Source organism: Trachypithecus francoisi, unplaced genomic scaffold, assembly GCF_009764315.1.
Source record: "Trachypithecus francoisi isolate TF-2019V2 unplaced genomic scaffold, Tfra_2.0 Lachesis_group9, whole genome shotgun sequence".
NCBI classification, from domain to species: Eukaryota; Metazoa; Chordata; class Mammalia; order Primates; family Cercopithecidae; genus Trachypithecus; species Trachypithecus francoisi.
This window is the reverse complement of record NW_022681474.1, coordinates 62,872,636-62,900,350: the sequence shown is the minus strand read 5'-3', so window position 1 is coordinate 62,900,350 and position 27,715 is coordinate 62,872,636. Positions and strand designations below refer to the sequence as shown.

Here is a 27,715-nt window from a genome sequence, read left to right as displayed (position 1 = left end):
TGGTTCTTTGAGAAATTTCCAAACTGCTCTCCAAGTGTTTAGACTAGTTTACATTCCCACCAACAGTGTGTACGTGTCCCCTTTTCTCCACAGACTTGCCATCTGTTTTTATTTTTTATTTTTTAATAATAGCCATTCTGGGCCAGGTGTGGTGGCTCATACCTGTAATCCCAGCACTTTGGGAGGCCAAGGTGGGTGGATCACTTGAGGTCAGGAGTTCAAAACCAGCCAGGCCAACATGGTGAAACCGTCTCTACTAAACACACACATACACACACACACACACACACACACACACACACACAAATTAGACAGGTATGGTGGCGTGTGCCTGTAATCCCAGCTACTCCAGAGGCTGAGACAGGAGAATCACTTGAACCTGGAGGTGGAGGTTGCAGTGAGCCAAGATCGTGCCACTGCACTCCAGCCTGGGTGACAGAGTGAGACTCTGCCTCAAAATAATAAAAATAGTCATTCTGACTGGTGTGAGATGGTATCTCATTGTGGTTTTAAATTGCATTTCTCTGATGATTAGTGGTGTGGAGCATTTTTTCATATGTTTCTCGGCCACTCGTATGTCTTCTTTTGAGACGTTTCTGTTTATGTCCTTTGCCCCACTTTATAATGGAGTTATTTGTTTTTTGCTTGTTGGTTTAAGTTCCTTATAGATTCTAGACCTTTGTTAGATGCATAGTTCATGAATATTTTTCTTTTATTCTGTAGGTTGTCTGCTCTGTTGATAGTTCCTTTGGCTGTGCAAAAGATTTTTAGTTTAACTAGATCCCATTTGTCAATTTTTCTTTTTGTTGCAATGGCTTTTGAAGACATAGCCATACATTCTTTGCCAAGGCTGATATTGAGAAGGGTATTTACTAGGTTTTCTTCTAGGATTGTTATAGTTTGAAGTCTTACATTTAAATCTTTAATCCTTCTTGATCAAATTTTGTATATGGTAAAAAGCAGGGATCCAATTTCATTCTTCTGCATATGGCTTGCCAGCTATCCCAGCATCATTTATTGAGTAGGGAGTCCCTATTGCTTATTTTTTCTGGGTTTCTCAAAGATCAGATAATTGTAGGTATGTGGCTTTATTTCTGGGTTCTCTACTCTGCTCTGTTGGTCTATGTGTCTGTTTTCATACCAGTACAATGCTGTTTTGATTACTGTAGCCCTGTAAAATAGTTTCAAGTCAGGTAGTATGATGCCTTCAGCTTTGTTCTTTTTGCTTAGGATTGCTTTGGCTATTAGGCTTCTTTTTTTTCTTCACATGAATTTTAGAATAGCTTCTCCTAATTCTGTTAAAAATGACATTGGTAGTTTGATAGGACTCCATTGAACCAGTAAATTGCTTTGGGAAGTATGGCCATTTAATGACATTGATTCTCTCAATCCATGATCAGGGACTATTTTTTCATTTATTTGTGCCATTTCTGATTTCTTTCAGCAGTGTCTTTGCAGTTCTCCTTGTAGAGATCTTTCACCTTCTTGGTTACATGCATTCCTAGGTGTTTCACAAAATGTTAGTTTTTTAAATCAATAACTTTGTCAATCTTTTATTCTTACAGTTACAAATGAAGCAGCCTCAGAACTTCCAAATACAGCAGAAAATCTTCCAGCCGTGTACCCATCAATTAGCGACCTAATAATTCGATTGGATTTAAACAAAGTGGTCGGTAAGTACAGATTTATGTTTGTATACAGTAGAACACAATCTAAGAATTAAAATATTTCAACTGTATAGTTCTGTTAAAAAATAGGAAATTCAATGAAGGAATAGTCTTTCTCAACTTAATAAGTTCATTCTACTCAATCTGTCTACATGTCAATTAAGTGTATATTTAAATTACGCGTTTTTACTCCACTAGACAACATTAATTTTGTAATGTTTCATATATTTCCCTTTATCTACTCATGAAGCAAAATACATAGAGGCTTTCCACTACTGTGAATTTTCATAACATAAACTAGATGCTATATGAACAGCTCCTTGAGGACATAGTTGTCATTTCTTATACCATCTTTTGTATAACAAGATGGAAAAACAAATGGAACTAGTACCATATAGACAATATGGCTGCCTTGTGATGTGCTTATTATTAAATTGGCAATGTCAAATGGTGAAAAAGATCGTCAGAATGGGGAAGAAGCTAGAATATGTGTGAAAGCTAGTGGTAGTGTGGTTAAGTGACTATTTTCTGATAAGATATAACCAAAGTGTTCTCTGGTAGCTTTCACATCACTCCTTAAAGGCAACAGGCAAACATGAGCAAAATGACAAATTGAAAACATCCAAACTCTCATTCCCTGACAGAAACATTGAAAAAAATTAGAATAATCTATCAGAACCAACTTTGTCAGAGCTCCAGAACATAGTCCCAGATTTATAGCATCCAAGAGAATACCTAATTAAGAAAAGTCTATCTTCAAAATGGTAAGAAAGTTTTGTGGAACTGTCAAAGGAGTGCTCCAGCAAAAGCCAATATGAAAATCTCCTGGCAATCATGGCATTACTAGTAGACCTGCCCTATTAAAACTTCTAGGCTGGGCACGGTGGTTCACCCCTGTAATCCAAGCACTCTGGGAGGCTGAGGCAGGTGGATCACGAGGTCAGGAGATCAAGACCATCCTGGCCAAAATGGTGAAACACCATCTCTACTAAAATGTAAAAAATTAGCTGGGCATGGTGACACACGCCTATATTCCCAGCTACTTGGGAGACTGAGGCAGGGGAATCACTTGAACCTAGCAGGAGGAGGTTTCAGTGAGCTGAGATCACATCACTGCACTCCAGCCTGGTGACAGAGCAAGACACTGTCAAAAAAACAAACAGACAAAAAACCTTCTAAAGGGAATTCTTCAGGTTAAAATGAAAGAATGCTATAGAGTAACTTCAACCACATGAGGAAATAAAGATCTCTGGCAAAGATAAGGCCATTGGCAAATATAAAAGCCATCATTATTTTAATTTTGGCTTGTAACTCTACTCTTTGTATCTATAATACTCAAAAGACAAATACATAAAAATAATTACAAATTTATGTTATGGACACACAATATGTAAAGACATGATTTGTGATGTTAATAACAAAGATAAGTTGGAGGGTGCTGCATAAGAGTATACTTTTTGGATGGATTGAAGTTGAGTTGGTATCAATTCAAATTAAATTGTTATAACTTGAAGACATTATATATTATTTGCTTGGTAATCACAAAGAAAATATCTATGATGCATGCATGAAGAAAAGAGAAAGGAATCAAAACATGTCCCTACAAAAAGTCAACTAAACACAAAAAAGATGGAATTAGAGGAAATGAAGGGCAAAAAGTATAACATACAAAAAATAAGTATCAAAATGGCAGAAATGTCTTTCCTTATCAGTAATTATTTTAAATGTAAATTGACAAAACTCTTCATTCAAAAGGCAGAAATTTGCAGAATGGATTTTTTTGTAAATGATCAACTCTATACTGCTAACAAAAGATGCACTTTAGATGAACAAAAATGACAAAACTTTAGCTAGATTGACTATGGAAAAATAATACTCAAATTGTTAAAAATCAAAACAGAAAGTGGGAACATTACAACCAATTTTAAAAGAATAAAAAGCATTGTAAGATAACACTGTGAACAACTGTACATGAAAAACTGGATAACCTAGAGGAAATGAACAAATTGATAGAAATACACAATCTACCAGAACTGACTTATGAAGAAATATCTAAATAGACCCCTAATTAAGATGAATACTGAATCCTAATTAAAATTTTCCAACAAAGAAAAATCCAGGACCAGATGACATTATGGGTGAATATTACCAAATATTTGAAGAAGAATTAAAACTAATCCTCAAATTCTTTCAGAAAACTGAAGAGGAGGGAATACTTCCTAACTCATTCTATGAGGACAGCATTATCCTGATACTAAAGTCAGAAATGCTATAAGAAAGCAAATGACAGACCAATATCCCTTATGAATAATGATGCAAAATTCTCAACAAAATATTAGCAAATAAAATTTAGCAGCATATAAAAAATTATACAATGTGAATTTATGAGTTTTACTTCTCAAATGCAAGGATAATTCAATAGACAAAAGTCAATTAGTGCGATATACCATGTTAGCAGAATTAACAACAAAAAACCCCACTGGATCCTCTCAGTTGATGTAGAGAAAGCATTTGACCAAATTCAATAGACTTTCATGTAAAAACAGTAAACAAGCTAGGAATAGAGCCTTTCCACATCATGATGAAAAGCCAAATACAAAAAATCCACAGCTAACATAATATTCAATGGTGAAAGATTGAAAATGTTTTCCTTAAGATCAGGAGCAATACAAGGACACCTGTTTAGATAACTTCTAGTCAAAATAGTATTCAAAATCTATCTGGACCAGTTAGAATAGAAGATAGGTAGATGATAGATAGATAACATCCAAACTGGGAAGGAAGAAATAAAATAATCTGCCAAGAGGTGACATTATCTTATATGAAGAAAACCCTAATGATTCCACAAAACAACTGTTAGATCTAATAAACAAATTTAGCAAAGTTGCAGGATACAAAATGAACACACAAAAATTGGTTACATATCTATGCACTGGTAGTGAGCTATCTAAAAAGAATTAAGAAAACAGTTCCAGGCCGGGCGCGGTGGCTCAAGCCTGTAATCCCAGCACTTTGGGAGGCCGAGACGGGCGGATCACGAGGTCAGAGATCGAGACCATCCTGGCTAACACGGTGAAACCCCGTCTCTACTAAAAATACAAAAACTAGCCGGGCGAGATGGCGGGCGCCTGTAGTCCAGCTACTGGGAGGCTGAGGCAGGAGAATGGCGTAAACCCGGGAGGCGGAGCTTGCAGTGAGCTGAGATCCGGCCACTGCACTCCAGCCTGGGCGACAGAGTGAGACTCCGCCTCAAAAAAAAAAAAAAAAAAAAAGAAAACAGTTCCATTTACGATAGCATCAAAAGAACAAAATATTTAGGAATAAATTTAACCAAGAAGGCAAAAGGCAAAAGACTTGTATACTGAAAACTACCATATAATGCTGAAAACAATTAAGAAGATATAAATAAATGGAAAGATATCTCATGTTCATGGATTAGAAGACAACTTTTTTTTTTTTTTTTTGAGATTGAGTCTTGCTCTGTCGCCCAGGCTGTGCAGTGGCGCAATCCTGGCTCACTGCAACCTCCACCTCCCAGGTTCAAGCAATTCTCCTGACTTAGTCTCCCTAGTAGCTGGGATTATGGGCACATGCCACCACACTCAGCTAATTTTTGTATGTTTAGTAGAAATGGGGTTTCACTATGTTGTCCAGACTGGTCTCAAACTCCTGACCTCAAGTGATTTGCCTGCCTCGGCCTCCCAAAGTGCTGGGATTACAGGCATGAGCCACCATGCCCACCCAGAAGACAATATTATTGAGATGAAAGTAATACCTAAAGTGATCTACACCTTCAATGCAATCCGCAGTTCTTATCAAATTCCCATAACACTTATGAGGTTATTGTTGCAAAATAGAAAACCCTATCTTAAAAATCATAGGAATACCAGGGACCACACATATCCAAAACAATTATGAAAAAGTATAATAAATTTAGAAGTCTCACACTTCCTGATTTCAAAACTTACTATAAAGCTACGGCAACCAAAAGAGGGATATACTGGCATAAAGCAGACATACAGACCAATGGTATGGAGAGACTCAATTAAATCCTTGCTATATGGTGAAATAACTTTCAGCAAAGTTGCCAATACTATTTCCTGGGAAAAAGGCAGTCTTTTCCAAAAACGGTGCTTCCACAAAAAGACAGTCTTTTCCACAAACCAGATATTCACGTCAAAAGAATGAAGTTGAATCCTTACCTTACATTATATATGGAAATTAAAATGGACCAAGTACCTACATATAAGACCCAAAACCATAAAATCTCTGAGAGAAAAACTTCATGATGTTGAAGTTAGCAATTATTTTTGGGGTATGACTCCCAAAGCACAGACAACAAAAGAAAAAAAATAGATAAGTTGGACTTCATCAAAATTAAAACCTTTGTCATCAAAAGACAGTATCAGAGAGTGAAAGCACAGCCCAGAGAGTGGGAGAAAATATTTGCAAATTACATATCTGATAAGGGCTTAATGTCTAGAATACACAAGGAAGTTTTATTAATTAACAAAAAACTCAACTTCATTTAAAAATGGGCAAGTGATTTGAATAGACATTTTTCCAGAGGAGATACACAAATTGCTAATTTGCCCTAAAAAAAGATACTTAGTATCATTAGCCATTAGAGAAATGCAAATGAAAATCACAATAAGATATCACTTCATAGCCATTAGGATGACTCTCATTATAAAAACAGAAAATAAGGAGTGTTGGCAAGGATGTAGATAAATAGGAATTTTTGTAAATTGTTCATGGGAATGTAAAACAGTGTCACTGCTGTGGAAAACAGTTTGGTTGTTTATCAAAAAGTTCAACATGGAGTTCTCATATGATCTGTTTACTTCAAGGTGTAGACCCAAAAGAATTGAAAACAGGTACTTGTGCACCAGTGTTTGTAACAGCATTAGTCACATTAGCCAAAAGTTGTAAACAACCCAATGTCCATCAGCAAATGAATGCAGAAACAAAATATGGTATATACATACAATGAAATGTTATCTCACTTTAAAAATGAATCATGTTCTGAAACATGCTACAAAGTGAATGAACCTTGAAATATTATGGTAATAAGGAAATAAGGCAAATACAAAAGATAAATATTGTATCTTATTGTACCACTTATATGAGGTACCTAGAATAAGTAGACAGAAAGTAGATCAAAGGTTCCCAAGGCCTGGCAATAGAGGCTAATAGGGAGCTAGTGCTTAATGAGTAGAGTTTTAGTTTAGAAAGGTGAAGACTTTCTGAAGATAGATGGTGGTGATGGTTGCACAGCAAAGTGATTGTGGTTAATACAATTAATCATACATTTAAAATGGTTAAAATAATAAATTTTATATTATGGGTATTTTACAGAATAAAAATGAAGGTATTCTGATAAAAATACAAAAATTACAAAAGAAATTTTATTTTATTTTATTTTTTAAGTTTCCAGGGTATCTGTGCAGGATGTGCAGGTTTGTTACATAGGTAAATTTGTGTTATGGTGGTTTGCTGAACCTATCAACCCATCACCCAGGTATTAAGCCTGGCATGCATTAGCTCTTTTTCCAATGCTCTCCCCCCGACCCCATGGCCCTCTGACAGGCCTCAGTGTGTGTTGTGTCCCTCCCTGTGCCCATGTGTTCTCATTGTTAAGCTCTCACTTATAAGTGGGAATATGTGGTGTTTGGTTGTCTGTTCCTGTGTTAGTTTGGTGAGGATAGTGGCGTCCAGCTTCATCCATGTCCCTACAAAGGACATGATCTCGTTTCTTTTGATGAGCCAAAGTTCTTTTTTTTGAGACGAAGTCTCGCTCTGTCACCAGGCTGGAGTGCAGTGGCGCAATCTTAGCTCACTGCAACCTCCGCCACCCGGGTTCAAGTGATCCTCCTGCCTCACCCTCCTGAGTAGCTGGAACTACAGCATGTGCTGGGTGCCGTGACTCATGCCTGTAATCCCAGCACTTTGGGAGGCAAAGGAGGGTGGATCAACCAAGGTCAGGAGTTCGTGACCATCCTGGCCCACATGGCAAAGCCCCATCTCTACCAAAAGTACAAAATTTAGCTGGGCTTGGTGGCATGTGCCTGTGGTCCCAGTTACTCACGAGGCTGAGGCAAGAGGCTTGAACCTGGGAGGCAGAGGTTGCAGTGAGCCAGGATTGCGCCACTGCACTCCAGCCTGGGAGATAGGGCAAGACTCTCAAAAAACAAAACAAAACAAAACAAAGAAAAAAAGAAAAGAAATTTTCAAAATGTATGAAGAACTGTGCAGAATTTATGGATCTACAAAAATTGCACATCTCTACACTGTTTCCATCTCTATCAAATATTGCTGAAAAAACTAGTTTATGAAGGATGTAGATCCTTCTGTGATAGACATATTGAACAGACACTTATAGAACACTTCACTCAATAAATGGAGTATACATGCAAAAATTGACTACATACTAGGCCACACATTAAGTTTCAATGAATACCAAAAAATGATTTCCACAAATCACATTTTCTATGATGCAATAAAACAGAATTAAATAATAAAAAAGATAAAAATTCTTCGGCAAAATTTAAAATCCTATTTATAAGCTGAAGAAAAGATAATGGACACTAGGATATATTTGAGACTAAATTAAAATTAAAACACTACACATAAGCACTTACAAGAGGTCCTTAAATAGGTTTTTATAAGGAAATTTAAAGGTTGCATATGATAGAAAATAAAGAAAACTAAAAAGTTAGGATTATAAGTTCGTAGCAAGGAGGTAGAAAAAGAAGATGATAAAATCTGAAAACTAAAAGTAGAAAAAAGTTTAAAATAAGAGAATTATTTTTTAAAAAGTGGAAGACATAGAAATAATATCAGTAGAATAAAAAGCTGATAGTTTACAAAGACATGCATGGAAGTATAAGATATTTAGCAAATAAAGTAGAAGGCATTAATTGGGAGGATTTAGGAAAAGTGGCATTTGTAGTAGCATAGTTCTAAATTGTCTTCATCTCTCTTTATGAGTCATAATTTGGTCTCTTACCATAACCCCTTATTTCCCAAAGTTTTTGTTCATTCTTTTTTATTCTTGTCTTTTTATTTTTGTATGAGTTGTTTCAGGGAGCTAGTCTTCAAGCTCTGAGATTCTTTCTTCAGCTTGGTAGATAGTGCTGTTAATACTTGTGATTAACAAGACATTAAACTTTCAACTCAGCCTTATTTCTGGGCTCAATGCAAGCCTAGCTAAGTGCTGAAGGGAGACTCTTAGGATAGAACTAACCTGCAAATACTGCGAAAGGTGTTTGGTGTGCAAGGGGAGTTATTTTAATTTAAAAAGAAATTCTGACATTGAAAGAAATCTCTATAAAAACAGTAACTGAACATGAGCTCTAAGTAACAGACTTCAGTGGTAACACACAGAATAAAGTTTTTGTAAAAATGATTTGCTAACCTAAACAAATGTCTGACTATAGCTTTCAGCAATCAAAAAGAGCAATACCTGGAGAAGGGAGAAAAGATAATCTCTAGCATCACCCCTTTTAATATCCAGATGAACAACTTTCAATAGAAAAAAATTACAGGGCATAATAAAAAGAAGTAAGACAAATCAAAGGAGCAAAATAAATTGAGAGAAACCATTCCTGAGGAAGCTCATACAATGTACTTACTAGACAGACTTTAAAACGACTATATTGGGCCAGGTATGGTGGCTCACACATGTGATCCTAGTACTTTGGGAGGCCAAGGCAGGTGGACCACTTGAGGCCAGGAGTTCAAGACCAGCCTGGCCAACATGGTGAAACTTCATCTCTACTAAAAATACAAAAATTAGCCGGGCGTGGTAATGCACACCTATAATCCCAGCTATTAGGGAGGCTGAAGCAGGAGAATTGCTTGAACCCAGGGGGCAGAGATTACAGTGAGCCAAGATCATGCCACTGTACTTCAGTGTACTTCAGCCTGGGCAACAGAATGAGACTCTACCTCAAAAAAATAAAATAAAATAAAATAAAATAAAATACTCACTATATTAAATATCGTCAGAGCTAAAGGGAAACATGGACAAAGAACAAAAGGAAATCAGAAAAACTTTGTAAAAACAGTGGAATAAAGATGATAAAAATTAAACAATATCCTTAGTTCAAAAATATAATAGTTGAAATGAATAATTCATAGATTCAACAGCAGATCTGAGCAGACAAAAAGAAGAATCAGTGAATCTGAACATAGGACAATTGTAATTTTTAGGTCTGAGGAGCAGGAATGAAAACGAAGGAAAGGGAAGGGACCTGTGGGACAACACCAAGTAGATCAGCAACACGCTATGTGGGTTTCAGAAGGAGAAAAGAGAAAAGAGCAGAAGGAATTTGTGAAGAAATGATGGGTAAAAAATATCCCAAATGTGATGAAAGACATGCATCTACACATTTAAAACTAACCAGACACCAAGTAGAATAAACTCAGAGATCAACACCAAGACACATTGTAATTCTGTCAAAATGCAAAGACAGCCCTATGGAATGACATCAGCAAGATGGTGGAATAAGATTTCCCAGTGCTTTTGCCGCTATAGAAACATCAGTTTGAACAACTATGTATGAAAATACCTTTACAACAGCTTAAGAAACCAGATGAGAGATTACAGCACTTGAGTGAAACACAGATATAAGAAATATGCATTGAAGAGGGGAGGAAGGACAGTTTTACATAATCTGCATCACTCCCTCCTTAACTTCAGGCAGCACAGTGTGGAGAGAGATACCCTTAATGTGAGGAAAGGAAGGTTAAATGAGCACTGGACTGTTCCTTGGACCCCAATATTCAGCCCACTGGAGTAAAATCCAATGCCAGGCAGGCCCCTACAGCCACAAACTCTACGCCAGTATCTGCAGACCCAGCCTCCAGGCCCACTCCAATGCCAGGCCAGCTCCTGTGGCTCTAGGCTTCTTCAAGCCAGCTCTGCCAATGCAGTCTCCAGTTTTGTCCCACCACCAGAGCAGCCCTAGCAGTCCCAGCTCCAGGCTGGCCCCAGAGGCCTCAGGCTTCAGGGTCACCCCTATTCCAGGACAGCACCACAGACTCAAGCTTCAAGCCTGCCCCTGAAAGCCTCCTCTCCAGGATGGCCCTATAGATGAAGCCTTCAGGCCCATTCTGGCACCAGTCCAGCTCCCAGATTCAGCCTCTAGTCTTGCTCTACCACCAGGCAAGCTCTAGTGGTCCCAGCCTTCAGGCCCACCTCAGCATTAGGATGGACTCTGCAGCCCTAGAGTCCAGGCCACCACCTGCAAACCAACACTGCCTCAACACTGAGCTTGCCCCATAGACTCAGTCTTCTGGGCTGCCCCAGCACCAAGCTGGCCCCAGAGCTTCCCACTCCAGACTGATCTCAGAGCTGGGTCAGCCTCAGTAGCTCCAGGCCCTAAGCTGGCCCCTGAAGACTCAGGCTTCAGATGTACCTGAGGCTCCAAGCCTGCGCAATTGTCAGGTCAGCCCTAGTAGCCCCAGGTTTCAGACTGCCACCAGCACTATACCAGCCTCTGTGGACCTATTCTCCAGACAGTAGCAATCAACTAAGCTTTATTCCTGAGTTCAGACCCAAGGCCATCAAATCCAGCCTCAGATTCCAGGCCTGTTTATGTGTATCCAACCTCTAGGCCTGCCTCAGTACCAGGCCAGTCTGTAGATACTGGTTCAGGCCTGCCCAGTGTCAGGTAATTTTCTGTGGTCCCAGGCTTGCTTCTGCAAACTCAGATTCAAGGTCCAAGTTTGCTTCAGATTTAGCCACTGTCAGGCTGGCTTTCACAACTCCAGGTTTTAGGCCAGCACCCATGGACCCAGTCTCTAGCTCTACCCCAGTGCCAGGTCAGCACTGAAAAACCCCAGCACCAATCCATCTCCATGGATCAAAGTTCCAGGCTCATCCAAGCACCTAGCTGTCCCTACAGACTCAGGCTAAAGGCCCACCCCTGTACCAAGTCATTCTTCATGGACCCAGACATCAGACCAGTTCCCACAAACACAAGATTCAGACCTGCCCTGTGGGCCCAGTCAATAGGTCCACTCCAGTGGACCCTAGCTACAGACCTGATTTTGTGAATACAGCTTCCAGAACCATAGTGGACCCCAGTGCAAAGTCAGCCAATGTGGACCCAGGCTCTAGGCCCAACCTGGCAGACTCAGGCACCAGACCCACCTGCCTTCTCATCCAGGCACCAGGCCAGCCTGCCTGAGAACTCCAGCAGCAAGACTACTCAGGAACCAAGCCAGATGACCAGCCCATAGTCTCTGGTTGAGCTGAATGGTGAAGGGCTTTTTCTGCCAAGGCGAGTTTGTAAAGACTGGAATAAATGCCTGCTTCTTTAAATGTGAAAATACCAATGCATGGGCACACAAATTATGAACAATCAGGAAACATAACATCACCAAAGGAACAAAATAAAGCACTAGTAATTGCCCCTACATAAATGGAGGTTTATAAACTGACAGAAAGTTCAAAATAATCTTAAGGAAATTCGGTGAACTACGAGAGAAACCAGATAGACAACTAAGAAAAAATCAAGAAAATAAGCAAAATGAATTCAATAAAGAGATAGAAATCATACAAAAGAACCAGACAGAAATTCTAGAACTAAAACACTCAACGATTGAACTGAAAATTTCCACATTGCATTTCAATAGCAGACTAGATCAGGCAAAAGGAATAATCAGTAAGTTTGAACACAGATTATTTGAAATTACCCAGAGAAAAAAAGAAAATAAAAAAGTAAAAAAGAACCCTACAAGAATTATGGGACACTGCTATAGTTTGAATACGTCCACCCAAAAGCATGCATTGGAAACTTAATTCCCAATGCAGCAGTGTTTAGAGGTGGAGCCTTAATGTGTGGTGATTAGGCTGTGAAGGCAGAGTGAATAGATTGATGCTATTATCACAGAGGAATAGGTTTGTTATCTTAGGAGTGGGTTATTATAAAAGGGGAAGTTTGATTCCATCTGTCTTTCTTTTGCCCCCTTTGTGCTTCCAAAATACACCTGTGAGACAAGAATAGAATAGGCATTGCCATCCCAAAATGACAAAATAGGCAAGATAAAAGGAGATAACTGGCTCCACGTAAGTCCAAAATACAACAAGGAGAGCAAAGTTAAATCTTAAAGCTAGAGAATAAATTTTTTTGACTTCATGTTCCACCCTCTGAGCACACTTGGGTGGTGATTGGGCCCTCAAAGTCGCAGGCAGTCCCACCTCTATGCCTTTGCTGACCTCAGCCCAGACAACAACACTGATGGGTTGGAGTCTTATGCCTGCAGCTTTCCCAGACTGGCATTACACCTTAGTGGTCCACAGTTTTGAAGTATCCTGGCCAGCCCCACTCTCAAGGCTCCACTATGCCTAGTGGTAACTCTGACTCCACTGTCCACTTGGCATTGTTCTAATGGGGGCTGTCTGTGGTCGCTCAACCCTGTGACATGTTTCTGTCTGGGACCCCAGACTGTCCATGACAGTCTCTGAAATCTAGGTGGAGGAAGACATGCCCCCACACTCTTGCATTCTGCATGCCTGCAGAATTAACACCACATAAACACCACCAAGGCTGACTGCTTGTGTCCTCTGGAGTGCTAGCCCAGACTGCACCTGGGGCCATTGGCACCACAGCTGGAGCAGCCATTCCTGGTTCCTCGCTGCTGCACTAAGCCTTGCAGAACATGGGCTCTATTGTGTTCCACCCTTCCAAGGTCCAGAGTCACTACTCTGGGGTACCTCCTCTCCCAGTGCTCAAGTTGCCACTATGGTCTGTTGTCTGTAGAAGCCAAATTGCAGCTGTGCCCTTCTCCCTAGGGCCTGAGCCTTTGGAATGCATTTTTTCTCCAGAACTGTGTCAGTGCTTCATTCTGATTCACAGGGTCAGAGTGACAGCCATATTCCTGTCCCTGAGTCAAGCTACTGAAGAGTGCCTCAAAGTCAGAGTCCTCAGTTTTGTGGGAGATTTGCATCACCTGTTCCTCAGAGAGTAAACCTGATCCCACATACTGGATACTTCAGTAGTTTTGCAAGACACTAAGCACAGGACCCCAATCTTATCGCCACTTCAATCAACTGTGCCCTGGAACATAATGCTACTGAGGCTGCCTGCAGGTCATATCAGACCCAACACCAAGAGGGATTTCTCAGCTAAGTTTCATTACTATGGGGAAAATGAGAGCAGGAGGTACTCCTGAAGCCCTTTTCACTGAGAACCCTAACAGCTACACAGCTACTATCACTGTCATAAATTTCTGCAACCTAGGCCACTGAGACATCCACAGTCATCACTGACATGGATCCCAGGTAAGGAAGCTGCACGGAGATGACACCACTGTGCCTACCTGGAACCAGAGCCAACACACTCTACCAAAAACACTACCCTTGGGTCCATCTGCAGGTGAGTCTTTTCTAAAACAAAAAGCCACTCTATCAGTTTGGAAAGGGGACTGCTTTAACAGTGTGCAGACCTCAACACAGGTACTTAAGAATCATAAAAAAGCAAGAAAAGACACCACCACCAAAGGAACACAGTAACTGACACCAAAGAAACAGAAATTTCCTGAAAAGGAATTCAAAATAATGATTTTAAGGTAACTCACTAAGATATAAGAAAATACAAATAGACAATTCACTGAAATCAAGAAAATAATTCATCATCTGAATGATAAAGTCAATAAAGACATAGATAAAATAATAAAGATATTATTTTAAAAAGGAAATAAACAGAAATCTTGGAACTGAACTCAGTGAATGAGATAAAAACTGCAACTGAGAACTTCGACAGCAGACTAGATGAAGCAGAAGAAAAAAATCTGTGACCTTTCAGATAGGTGTTTTGAAACAACTCTATCAGAGAAGAAAAAAAGAATGAAAAAGAATGAAGAACACGAAAGGACTTATGAGACATCATTAGATTAGCAAACATTGACATTGCAGGTATTAAAGAAGGAAACAAAGTGGAGAAAGGGATGGAAAGCTTATTTAGTGAATTAATTGATGAAAATTATTTCAAGTCTTAAGGGAGACATGGATGTCTAGATCCATGAAGCTGAAAGTTCTCAAACAGATTCAGTCCAAAAAAGTCATTTTCAAGGCAGATTATAATCAAACTGTCAAAGTCAAAAGACTTTTTAAAACAGCAGGAGAAATGCATCAAGTGACATCGAGGAAATTTCCATCAGATTTCTTCGTAGAAATCTTGCGGGCCAGCAGAGAATCGAATGATATGTTCAAAGTGCTAAAAGAAACAAAAAAAGTTAGTCAAGAATACTATACCCATCAAAGCTGTTCTAAGAAATAAAGGAAAAATAATCTTTTTACAAACAAAACTTGAGGGAATGTACTACCACTTTATTTACCTTACAAGAAATGCTCAAGGGATTTCTTCAAGTGGAAATAAAAGAACAATAAATAATATCATGAATACATATGGAAGTATAAACTCATCATGGGTAGAGATAAACAAAAAAATCCAGAATACTGTAGTGGTGGTATGTAGGTCATACATATCTCTAGAATAAAGGTTAAAAGTCAAAATTGTCAGAAATAACTAAAGCTACAATAAGTTACATAATTCAAAAAGATGTAAATTGTGACATCAAAATCATAAATGGGGGAAGATACAAATCTACAGTTTAGATATGTAACAAAAATAAAGTTGTTATCAGCTTAAATTACTAGCTTAAAACCTGGATGTTGGCTGGGCATGGTGGCTGATGCCTATAATCCTAGCACTTTGGGAAGCTGAGGTGGGCAGATCACCTGAGGTCAGAAGTTCAAGACCACCCTGGCCAACATGGTGAAACCCCCATCTCTACTAAAAATACAAAAATTCGCTAACTGCGGTTGCATACGCTTGTAATCACAGCTGCTCGAGAGGCTGAGGCAGGAGAATCACTTGAACCCAGGAGGCGGAGGTTGCAGTGAGCCAAGATCATGTCATTGCACTCTAGCCTGGGCAACGGAGCAAGACTCTGTCTCACCTAGATGTTTTATGTAAGCCTCAGGGTAATTATAGCAGATTTACAAGCAATAAAGAGAAAAGAATCAAAGCTTAGAACTACAAAAAATATTAAATCATAAAGGTAGGCAACAAAAGAGAAGGAAAAGGGCAAAAGATCTACAAAACAACCAGGAAAAACAAATAACAAAACGATAATAGTAAGTTCTTACCTATAAATAACCTTGAATGTAAATGCAATAAATTCTTCAATCAAGGACATGGATTGACTGAGTAAATTTTTAAAAATACACCTTCTTATTATTAGGGTGTATTAATCTTGAATATTTTCACTTACGTGAAATTGGGTAACTGTTAGTCATGCGATTCAGGGAAGACTTTAGAATACAAAGGATTTACTGACATGATTCTTTACTACTTTTATGTGTGGTAGTAGATTACATATGTCCATGGGAAGATTACATAATCAAGGCTGAACAACTAAAAGGTTATTCTCTTCAAGAATAAAATTTTGAGCCATCTTAACTAGGAAAGCGCCTTAGGTAGCCAAGCAGTTGGCTGTGAGAAAGTGAGGACATGGAATTATTGGTGGAAGGAAGTGAAAAATATAAATTTGAAGTCTTGTAATGAATTATAAATCCATTACTATAGTACCTGTACATATTTTAATGTATATATTACTCATGCTTTTTTTCTCCGTTTCTCTGTCTTAGTCTTGTGTGTTTTGATATTAGCTTTACAATTTACTTATAAATCAAAAAACATCTGAATGAGATCAGAAGGACAGAATAACCTTTATTAGTACCACTTTTGCTGTATCCCATACATTTGGTATGTTGTATTCCCATTTTCATTTGTTTCAAGAAATTTTAAATTTCCTTAATTTCTTTATTCATGCGTTTGTTATTCAAAAAAATGTTGTTTAATTTCCATGTCTTAATACAATTTCCAAGGTTTGTTATACTATTGATTTTATGCATCTATTACATTGTGCTTCAAAAAATACATGATAGAATTTCTTTATTTTTGAATTTATTGAGACTGTGTTGTGGCATAACTATGATCTATTCTGGAGAATATTCCATGTGCTGACAAAAACAGTGAGTATTCTACAGCAGTTGTGTGAAATAGTTTCTAAATGTCAGTTAGGCCTGTTTGGTCTAGTATGTAGTTTAACTTCAAAGTTTCTTTTTTTTCTACTTTTATATTAGGTTCAGGGTATATGTGGAGGTTTGTTACATGGGTAAATTGCATATTGCTAAGGCTTGGTGTATGAAAGATATCATCACCAAGGTACTAAGCATAGTACTCTATAGGTAGCCTTCCCACCCATGTCCCTCTCATACCTTCCTCCACATCAGGCAGTCCCCCGTATCTATTGTTCCCATCTTTGTGTCCACATTGCAGTATTTGGTTTTCTGTCCCTGCATTGTCTTAGGATAGTGGCCTCTAGTTGCACCTATGTCATTGCAAAGGACATGATTGTATTCTTTTTTATAGTTGCATCATTTCCATGGTGTATTGTATCATATTTTCTTTATCCAGTCCACTGTTGATGACAATCATGGTTGATTCCATGTCTTTGCTATTGTGAATAGTGCAGTAATGAACTTTTGAGTGCATGTGTCTTTTTGGTAGAATGATTTATTTTCCTTTGTGTATATAACCAACAGTGGCATTGTTAGAACAAGTGATAGTTCTATTTTGAGTTCTCTGTGAAATTTCCACACTGCTTTCCACAGTGGCTGAACTAAGTTACATTCCCACCAGCATTATTATATAAGTGTTTCCTTTTTTTTCCAACATTGCCAGCATCTGTTGGTTTTTTGACTTTTTAAAAGTAGCTGTTCTGACTAGTGTGATATGTTATCTCATGGTTTTGATTTGTATTTCTCTAATATTAGAGATAATGAACAATTTTTCGTATATATTTTCATATTTATTGGTGCATATATGTCTTCTTTTGATACATGTCCTTTGCCCATATTTTAATGGGGTTGTTTGCTTTTGCTTGCTGATTTATGTTCGTTATAGATTATGGATATTAGACTTCTGTCAAATGCATAGTGAGGGTGAACAGATCAGACTTTCCCCAGTCCCATAGGAAAGACAGCCCTGTTCTCTCTAGGTGTGGCAACTTACTCAGGCTGGAGGCATCCCTTCCTTAGGAGCTGTTCAGGGTCTGGAAAGCATCCTAGTGCTTGGCAACCCCTTGTAGGGTTCCCAGATTTCTCCCCATTTAGTCTTGGTATGTATTTCAGTTGAATCTAATTGGTTTTCTCTGACCTTCCTATATCTGAATATTTATATCTTTCTCAGAGTTTGGAAAGTTTTCTGTTATTCTTAAAAAATAAACTTTGTACTCCTTTTTCTTGCTCAATTTCCTCTTGAACATTAATAATTCTTAGAGTTGGTCTTTTGAGGTTTTTAAGTATTTTGTAGGTAATCTTTGTTCCATGTCATTCTTTGTTTTTCCCCCCTTCACTTTGTATTTTCAAATAGCTTGTCTTCAAGCTCACTGGTTCTTCCTCTGCTTGATCCATTCTGCTGTTGAGAGCCTCTAAATATTTTTCAATTCAGCAAATGTATTTCTCAACTCCAAGATTTGTTTGATTTTTAAAATTATTTCAATCTCTGTTAAACTTATGTGATAGATTTCTGAATTGCTTTTATTTGTAGTCTTGTAGACTACTGAGTTTCCTTTAAACTTCTATTTTGAATTTTTGGTCAGAGAACTCTCATCATCTCATTAGTGTCAGTCATTATTTTTTTGCTTTTCCAATTGAAGAAGTCATTGTTCCTTGTTTGCTGTTATTTATTGGGGATGTATTCCTCTATCTTTGCATTTAAGGATTAATTATTTATTTGTCTTCTTTGTCTGGTTCGTTTTGAGTTTTATTAGATACATTTGCTTAGAGATTCTTCTCAATTTCCGTACTAAATTTTTTTCACTGCCTTAGTTTTGGCACTAGGTGGAGCCTTAAACCTACGGTTCTCTTGGCCCTAGTAAAGCACTGCCCTTCTCAAAGTGAGGGTTCCCAAAGGTATGGGAAGAGTAGCTGGAAGTTTGTGCTCAGAGGACCTGTGGAATACACCTCGTACACGATAGTGCTGCTTATATGTTATTAAATTTTCTCTTGCTGCTTTTGGATTCTGTCTTTGTTTTGGGCTTTTGAGAGCCACTCTTAGTAGCCATTGATTTGACATCCCCTTTGGCCAAGTTACAGAGCAGTTTCCAGGGCTAAGGATAACAGGCTCACTTCTCCCTCTGTCTCCTCTGTTCTCATGGATATTTCTCACTTCAGGCTCTCTTATTTTTCCCAGGGATTGAGGAAGGGACAAGTCACTGTCAGCTTTCAGTTTTTGTTGCTTCTCTGTGGTCCTAAGAATTGTCTTATTCTCATAATGGGTTCCTGGATATTGCTGGTCATAATATTGATGCTGTATATTTCTTTATGGCTTTCTGTGGGGGGAAGTGAGTGAAGCCAGATTGCTTCTATGCCAACATTTTAAAACCAGAAGCTTTCAATACTCAATTATTTTTTAGTAATCTCCCACCAACTGTCTTAAGTCTGTGGATTCTCATTTGCTCAGAGAATTCTGCTACAAACCTCGTATCTGCCTGCATTTCTGGCTGCAACTATGTGCAAAGGATAATGGCATATCTTCTATCTCCCAAATATAGTATGGGTATCCTTTTTTGGTAAATTCTACCTTAGAAAAATACAGATAAATGGATTTAGCAATGTAGTTTCCTAAACTTTCTGTGCAGAGAATAGGAAATCTTAGAAACTTCATTGAAGCAATGATATTTATTTGCCATGCCCAAAATGCTTCTTTCAGTTTCTCAAATGTTTTATATTTCACCCCATCAGAGGGCCTTTGCACTGGCTTTTCACACTTTCTGAGATATCTATTTCCCAGAATTCAATATTTGGAATTCCCAAAGAAGAATAAATAAAATGTACAATATATTATAAGGCATAATTGAATAATTAATTTTTAAAATAATGGATGACCCAAATCTGTAGGTTGAAAAGACATACCAGGACAAATTGGGAATTAATAACATATAAAAATAACCTGGTGAAATTTACTGGCCTTTTAAAATTATTTTAAATATACAGAATTCTAGGGACATCAGACTTTACCCTCTCCTCCAAAAATTCCAAACAAAATTTAAAAGACAAGCCACTTAAGATGGGGAAGAAACAAGGTGACCTCAGAATTGTTCTAAGAAGTCATTATACGAAAAGATGCATTATACGAAAAGATGCACATGCATGTTTATAAGCAGCATAATCCACAATTGCAAAAATGTGGAACCAACCTAAATGTCCATCAATCAACGAGTGGATAAACTGTGATATGTGTATATGTGTGTGTGTGTGTGTGTAGATATGTGTGTGTGTATATATGTGTGTTATATACATATATATGTATATAATATGCATATATGATGGAATACTACTCAGCCACAAAAAGGAATGAATTGATGGCATTCACAGTGACATGGATGACATTGGAGACTATTATTCTAAGTGAAGTAACTCAGGAATGGAAAACCAAACATTGTATGTTCTCACTCATAAGTGGGAGCTAAACTATGAGGATGCAAAGGCATAAGAATGACACAATGGACTCTGGGGACTCAAGGGTAAAGGATGGGGAGGGAGTAAGAGATAAAAGGCTATAAATTGGGTGCAGTGTATACTGCTTATATGATGGGTACAATAAAATCTCACAAATCAACACTAAAGAACTTATATAACCACCGCCACCTATTCCCCAATAATCTATGACAATAAAAACATAATTTAAAAAATAAATTAAAAATAAAACAAAAGGGAAAAAAATTTGCTAGTGGGTCACTAGAGTTGATGGTGACTGGTGCCACTTCCACTTCCATCCCTTGATTACTGGACCCATGAATCCTGACTATGGGAGAAAGAGTACCACAAATTGGGCACTGATTCAGAGCACACACAGTCTTCTGGAGAACCTTGGCCCAGTCCTGCAAAGTATTGTCACCTAATTGGCATTGTAATTGTGACTTCAAAAGGCCATTCCACCATTCTATCAATCCAGCTGCTTCAGGATGATAGGGAACATGGTAAGACCAGTGAATTCCATGAGCATGAGCCCACTGCTGCACTTCTTTAGCTATAAAGTGAATACCTTGGTCAGAGGCAATGCTACGTGGAATACTATGATGCTGGATAAGGCATTCCACGAGTCCATGGATAATAGTTTTGGCAGAATCATTGCATGCAGGATAGGCAAACCCATAACTGGAGTATATGTCTGTTCTGGTGAGTACAAACCTCTGCCCTTCCCATGATGACAGGGGTCCAATATAATCAGCCTGCCACCAAGTAGCTGGCTGATCACCCCAAAAAGTGGTGCCATATAGAGGGCTCAGTGTTGGTCTCTGCTGCTGGCAAATTGGGCACTCAGCAGTGGCCATAGCCAGATCAGTCTTGGTGAGTGGAAGTCCATGTTGCTGCACCCATGTGTAACCTCCATCCCTGCCACTATGACCACTTTGTTCATGGGCACATTGGGCAATGACAGGCATGGCTGAGGAAAGATGCTGAGTGGTGTCCACAGAACGGGTCATCCTATCCACTTGATTATTAAAATCCTCCTCTGCTGAGGTCACCTGTTGGTGAGCACTCACATGGGATACAAATATCTTCACAGTTTTTGACCACTCAGAGAGGTCCATCCACATACCTCTTCCCCAAATTTCTTTGTCACCAATTTTTCACTCATGCTTCTTCCAAGACCCTGGCCAAACTACAGCCCATGAATCAGCATATAATTGCACATCTGGCCATTTCTCCTTCCATGCAAAGTGCACAACCAGGCGCACTGCTCGTATTTCTGCCCACTGGGAAAATTTCTCTTCACCGCTGTCCTTCAGGGATGTCCTAGAAAGAAGCTGTAGTGCTGCAGCTGTCCACTTTCAGGTGGTGCCTGCGTAGCATGCAGAACCATCTGTGAACCAGGTCCTAATCTTCTCTTCCTCTGTCCACTGATCATAGGGAATTCCCCATGAGGCCATTGATGCAGGCTGGGAGAGAAGGCAGGGTGACAGGAGTGGGGACCATGAGTATTTGAGCCACTTCCTCATGTAACTTACTTGTTCTTTTAGGAGCTGCTCGAGCCCAATCATGTATATACCACTTCCATTTGGTGAGGGAATGCTGCTATGCATGACCTACTTTATGGCTAGATGGGTCAGAAAGCACCCAGTTCATGATAAGCAGTTCAGGTTGCATTGTGACTTGATGACCCATAGTCACATGTTTAGTTTCTACCAAAGCCCAGTAACAGCCAAGAGCTGTCTCTCAAAAGGAGAATGGTTATCTGCAGAAGATGGCAGGGCCTTGCTCCAAAATCCTAGAGGGCTCCACTGTGATTCACCTATGGGGGCCTGCCAGTGCCTCCAAAGAGCATCCCTATCTGCCACTGACAGCACCATTGGGTATGCTGTGTCATATGACCCAAATGGCAGAGCAGCTTGCATAGCACCCTGGACCTGTTGCAGAGCCTTCTCCTATTCTGGACCCCACTCAAAACTGGCAGCCTTTTGGGTCCCTGGATAAATGGGCCAAAGTAACACACCAAAATGAGGAATGGTTGCCTCCAAAATCCAAATAGGCCCACTAGGGGTTGTGCCTCTTTCTTGGTTGTAGGAGGGGCCAAATGCAGCAACTTATCCTTCACCTTAGAAGGAATATCTTGACAGGCCCCACACCACTGGACCCCTAGAAATTTTACTGAAGTAAAAGGTCCCTGAATTCTAATTGGATTTATTTCCCATCCTCTGGGTGTGCAAATATCTCACCAATAAGTCCAGTGTGTTTGCTGCTTCTCACTCACTGGATGAATCAGCATAATGGCATCTATGTAATGGACCAGTGTGATAGCTTGTGGAAGGGAAAGCGAACAAGATCTCTCCAAACAAGATTATGACACAAAGCTGGAGAGTTGATATATCCCTGAGGTAGTACAGTAGAGGTATATTGCTGGCCTTGCCCACTGAAGGCAAATTGCTTCTGGTGGGCCTTATGGACAGGAATGGAACAAAAGGCATTTGCCAAGTCAGTGGCCCCATACCATATCAGGAGATGTGTTAATTTGCTCAAGCAATGAATCCACATCTGATACAGCAGCTGCAGTTGGAGTAACCACTTTGTTAAGCTTACGATAATCCACCATCATTCTCTGAGATCCACCTGTCTTCTACACAGCCAAATGGGACAGTTGAACAGGGATGTGACGGGAGTCACCACCCCTACATCTTTCAAGTCCTTGATGGTGGCACTGATCTCTGCAATTTTTCTAGGAATGCGATATTATTTTTGATTTATGACTTTTCTAGGTAGAGGCAGTTCTAATGGCTTCCATTTGGCCTTTCCCACCATAACAGCCCTCACTTTACCAGTCAGGGAGCCAATGTGGGGGTTCTGCCAGCTGCTAAGTATGTCTGTGTCAATTATGCTTTCTGGCACTAGGGAAATGACCATGGAATGAGTCCAAGGACCCATACTCTAAGTTGGATCTGAGCTAAAACTCCATTAATTACCTGACCTCCATAAGCCCCTACCTTAACTGGAGGACTCAAAATAACATTATGAGTCCTCCAGAATCAATGTCAGCTCAGAGCCAGTGACCAGTAGTCCCTGAAAGTTCTGATTATTTCCCTTTCCCCTATGCACAGTTACCCTAGTAAAAGGCTGGAAGTCTTCTTGGGGAAAGATGGAAGAAAGATTAACAGCATAAACTGTTGGTAGTGTAGTGGGACCCAGCCTTTCCTTCAAGGGGTTCTGGGTCTATAAACTGGCTCAAGTCTGGAAATTGGTTGAGGGTCCATGATTCTGTTTTTATAATTCAAATTAGTCTTTTGTCCACTCAACCCGGAATTATTCTGCTTATATAAATTAAGTAAGAATGCAGTGGGCTTCCTATCAATTTAACTTCTAGAAACACCATGATTAATTAGCCAATGCCAGAGCTCTACATGAATCAGACTATTCTGATTGCTGCTTTGCCTCTGCTGTCCATTGCAGTAACTATGCCCACCTTGCCTTTGATGGTTGAGTGCTACCGCTTGGCCCCTGCCACCTTGGGATCCAATTATTCCCATTATATTTAAATTTTATAGTTGAGTGACTGTGGTTCCCACTGTAAGATCTAGCATACAGAGAAGAGCAATCACAGAGCTCTTCAAGGATGCAGGTGCTGCCCTCACAAATCTATTTCACGGCCGGGCGCGGTGGCTCAAGCCTGTAATCCCAGCACTTTGGGAGGCCGAGACGGGTGGATCGCGAGGTCAGGAGATCGAGACCATCCTGGCTAACACGGCGAAACCCCGTCTCTACTAAAAAATAGAAAAAAACTAGCCGGGCGAGTTGGCGGGCGCCTGTAGTCCCAGCTACTCAGGAGGCTGAGGCAGGAGAATGGCGTAAACCTGGGAGGCGGAGCTTGCAGTGAGCTGAGATCCGGCCACTGCACTCCAGCCTGGGCGACTGCGAGACTCCGTCTCAAAAAAAAAAAAAAAAAAAAAAAAAAATCTATTTCACAAAGTATTGGTCAAGGGTATGTCTTCTGGACCCTCCCAGCTGGAATAAGTAGGTCTAAAGTGACTAATCCACTCTAGCATCCTGGTCTCCCTTAGCCTTAGCCTTTTCCTCTACATTAAACCAAGAGAAATCAGGTATTTCCAGCTCGCTCACAGTGGGCCATCTTTTAATCCATATTTCAGCTAACCAAGCAAATAAACTATTAGAACATTTTTCAACTCCCCAAGCTGCAACACTAAATGGAGAATGCCTGCTTAGTGGTACTAAATAAATAAAGCCTGTTCCAACCTTATGTTCCTTTCACCATTATCCTACACCCTCACTATTCATTATCATGCCTGCACTCCAGATTTCTGCTTAAATAAATTAGAAAACAAGCAGTTATTCTTGAGTGTAGTGCACCTCCATGTGGGTTACACTTTGAACCTCACTTCTAGGGGTCTGCCAGGACTTAGCCTAATTATAGGTCTAGAAGTGAACAAGGGTGTTGGAGGTGGGTCCTGAGGAAAATCAGCATTGTCTTGCCTGGCATATTCCCCAAGGGAGGCCATCACTGTTACCTCAGGCAGTGCAGGGTTAATATCCTCAGCAAATGTGGAAAGGCTGATGGCAGCGTGGGTTGTAGACTGGGGAGGGGATGTTGCCACCACTTGGAGTGGGGAGGCTGTTTCCTCCGCCCAAAAAGTCTCATCAGAATTTAGGAGCTCAGTGCCTCCAGCTTCATCAGGGTCCTCCCACATGTCCCCATTTTAAGTTGCATGGTCCCATTCAATGTCCTCACTTTAATTGTAGATACCTGGTGAGGCTGTGCATGCACCTTTTGTTGCAGGTCAGCCACTCACAGGATAAGAGCTTGTGTCTGATTTTCCACAATTTCATTTTTTTTTGTCTACAGGAGATAAGACTCTCAGGGCAATCTTAGAAGATTTGAGGTCAGTATGTGCTTCTAGAGCCAGGAGATAGAATCCCCGAGTTCATTTTCTTTTATCACATTGTCTAGTGAACTTAGGAGCAACCAACCAACTTCATTACATTCTTTAGTTCCTCACATATGGTCAAAGGTATTATGTGTAGACTTACTAAACTCCTTGCGTCTTTTGAGCAGTGAATCACGAGTATCAAATGCATTTATTTTGCATAATTCTCTAAACAGTTCACACCAAGAACTATCAGTGTTCTCCATACTATTAGAAGTAGAGTCCTTAGCATTTTGGAGTCTAATCATATTAAGCAGGCAACCCCAGAAACCCCAAAGACAATTAAAAACTCCATCCATAAAATTCTGTTCCTCTAGAACCACTCCCAGTACCAAAATCTGTATTAGCATTCTCTAGAGGGCCAAACTAATAGGATAGATATATAGACAAAAGGGAGTTTATTAAGGAGTATTGACTCACATGATCAAAAAGTGAGGTTCCTCAGTAGGCCATCTGCAAGCTGAGGAGCAAGGAAGCCAGTCCTATTTCCAAAACCTCAGAAGTAGGGAAGCTGACAATGCAGTAGAAGGCCTGAGAGCCCCTGGAAAACCACTGTTGTAGGTCCAAGAGTCCAAAAGCTGAAGAACTCTGAGTCTGATGTTCGAGGGCAGGAAGCTCCAGCACAGAAGAAAGATGTAGGCTGGGAGACTAAGCCAGTTTAATCTTTCACATTCTTCTGCCTGCTTTTATTCTGGCCGTACTGGCAGCTGATTAGGTGGTGGCCACCCAGATTGAGGGTGGATCTGCCTCTCCTGGTCCACTGACTCAATTGTTAATTTCCTTTGGCACACCTTTGGCACACCCTTTCCCTCACAGACACACCCAGGTATAATACTTTGCATCCTTCAATCCAATCACATTGATACCTTGTTTTATTTCACCATAATTTGAGAAGATAACTGATATGATTTTGACTTTTTAATATTTGTTTAGACTTGTTTGTGGCCTGATATGTGATCTTTCATGTGCCAACGAGAAGAATGTGTATCTGTACTTGATCTTAGCCAAAAGGCGGAGCAATTATGAGAATATGTATTCATTTATTTTTGGAGGAAATGTTCTGTAAATGTCTGTTAGGTCCATTTGATATATAGTGCAGTTTAAGTTTAATGTTTCTTTGTTGATTTTCTGTCTAGATGATATTCAGTGCTGATAGTGGGATGTTGAAGTTTCCAACTATTATTGTATTGGGGACTCTTTCTCTCTTTACCTCTAATAATAATTTCTGTTTAGAACTGGGTTATCTAGGGTTATTTATTTATTTATTTATTTATTATACTTTAAGTTCTAGGGTACATGTGCATAACGTTTATATCATGTATAACTCCCCAATGCAATCCCTCCCTCCTCCCCCCTCCCCATGATAGGCCCCAGTGTGTGATGTTCCCCTTCCCGAGTCCAAATGATCTCATTGTTCAGTTCCCACCTATGAGTGAGAACATGCGGTGTTTGGTTTTCTGTTCTTGTGATAGTTTGCTAAGAATGATGGTTTCCAGCTGCATCCATGTCCCTACAAAGGATGCAAACTCATCCTTTTTTATGGCTGCATAATATTCCATGGTGTATATATGCCACATTTTCTTAATCCAGTCTGTCACAGATGGACATTTGGGTTGATTCCAAGTCTTTGCTATTGTGAATAGTGCCGCAATAAACATACGTGTGCATGTGTCTTTGTAGTAGAGTAATTTATAATCCTTTGGGTATATACCCAGTAGTGGGATGGCTGGGTCATATGGTACATCTAGTTCTAGATCCTTGAGGAATCGCCATACTGTTTTCCATAATGGTTGAACTAGTTTACAATCCCACCAACAGTGTAAAAGTGTTCCTATTTCTCCACATCCTCTCCAACACCTGTTGTTTCCTGACTTCTTAATGATTGCCATTCTAACTGGTGTGAGATGGTATCTCATTGTGGTTTTGATTTGCATTTCTCTGATGGCGAGTGATGATGAGCATTTTTTCATGTGTCTGTTGGCTGTATGGATGTCTTCTTTTGAGAAATGTCTGTTCATATCCTTTCCCCACTTTTTGATGGGGTTGTTTGTTTTTTTCTTGTATATTGTTTGAGTTCTTTGTAGATTCTGGATATTAGCCCTTTGTCAGATGAGTAGATTGCAAAAATTTTCTCCCATTCTGTAGGTTGCCTGTTCACTCTGATGGTAGTTTCTTTAGCTGTGCAAAAGCTCTTTAGTTTAATGAGATCCCATTTGTCGATTTTGGCTTTTGCTGCCGTTGCTTTTGGTGTTTTAGACATGAAGTCCTTGCCCATGCCTATGTCCTGAATGGTACTACCTAGATTTTCTTCTAGGGTTTTTATGGTATTAGGTCTAACATTTAAGTCTCTAATCCATCTTGAATTAATTTTCGTATAAGGGGTAAGGAAAGGATCCAGTTTCAGCTTTCTACTTATGGCTAGCCAATTTTCCCAGCACCATTTATTAAATAGGGAATCCTTTCCCCATTTCTTGTTTCTCTCAGGTTTGTCAAAGATCAGATGGCTGTAGATGTGTGGTATTATTTCTGAG

At 39.6% G+C, this 27,715-nt stretch overlaps 1 protein-coding gene across 1 annotated transcript in view; it reads left to right on the top strand.

Annotated features, from left to right (window-relative positions):
• The window catches only part of CCDC7 (coiled-coil domain containing 7), a 438,580-nt gene that overhangs the window by 321,652 nt on the left and 89,213 nt on the right, over nt 1–27,715 (top strand). The window contains exon 31 of the mRNA XM_033208742.1: nt 1,566–1,673. Within this exon, the coding sequence (XP_033064633.1) occupies nt 1,566–1,673 (108 nt within the window). The remainder of the gene's footprint in view (nt 1–1,565; nt 1,674–27,715) is intronic.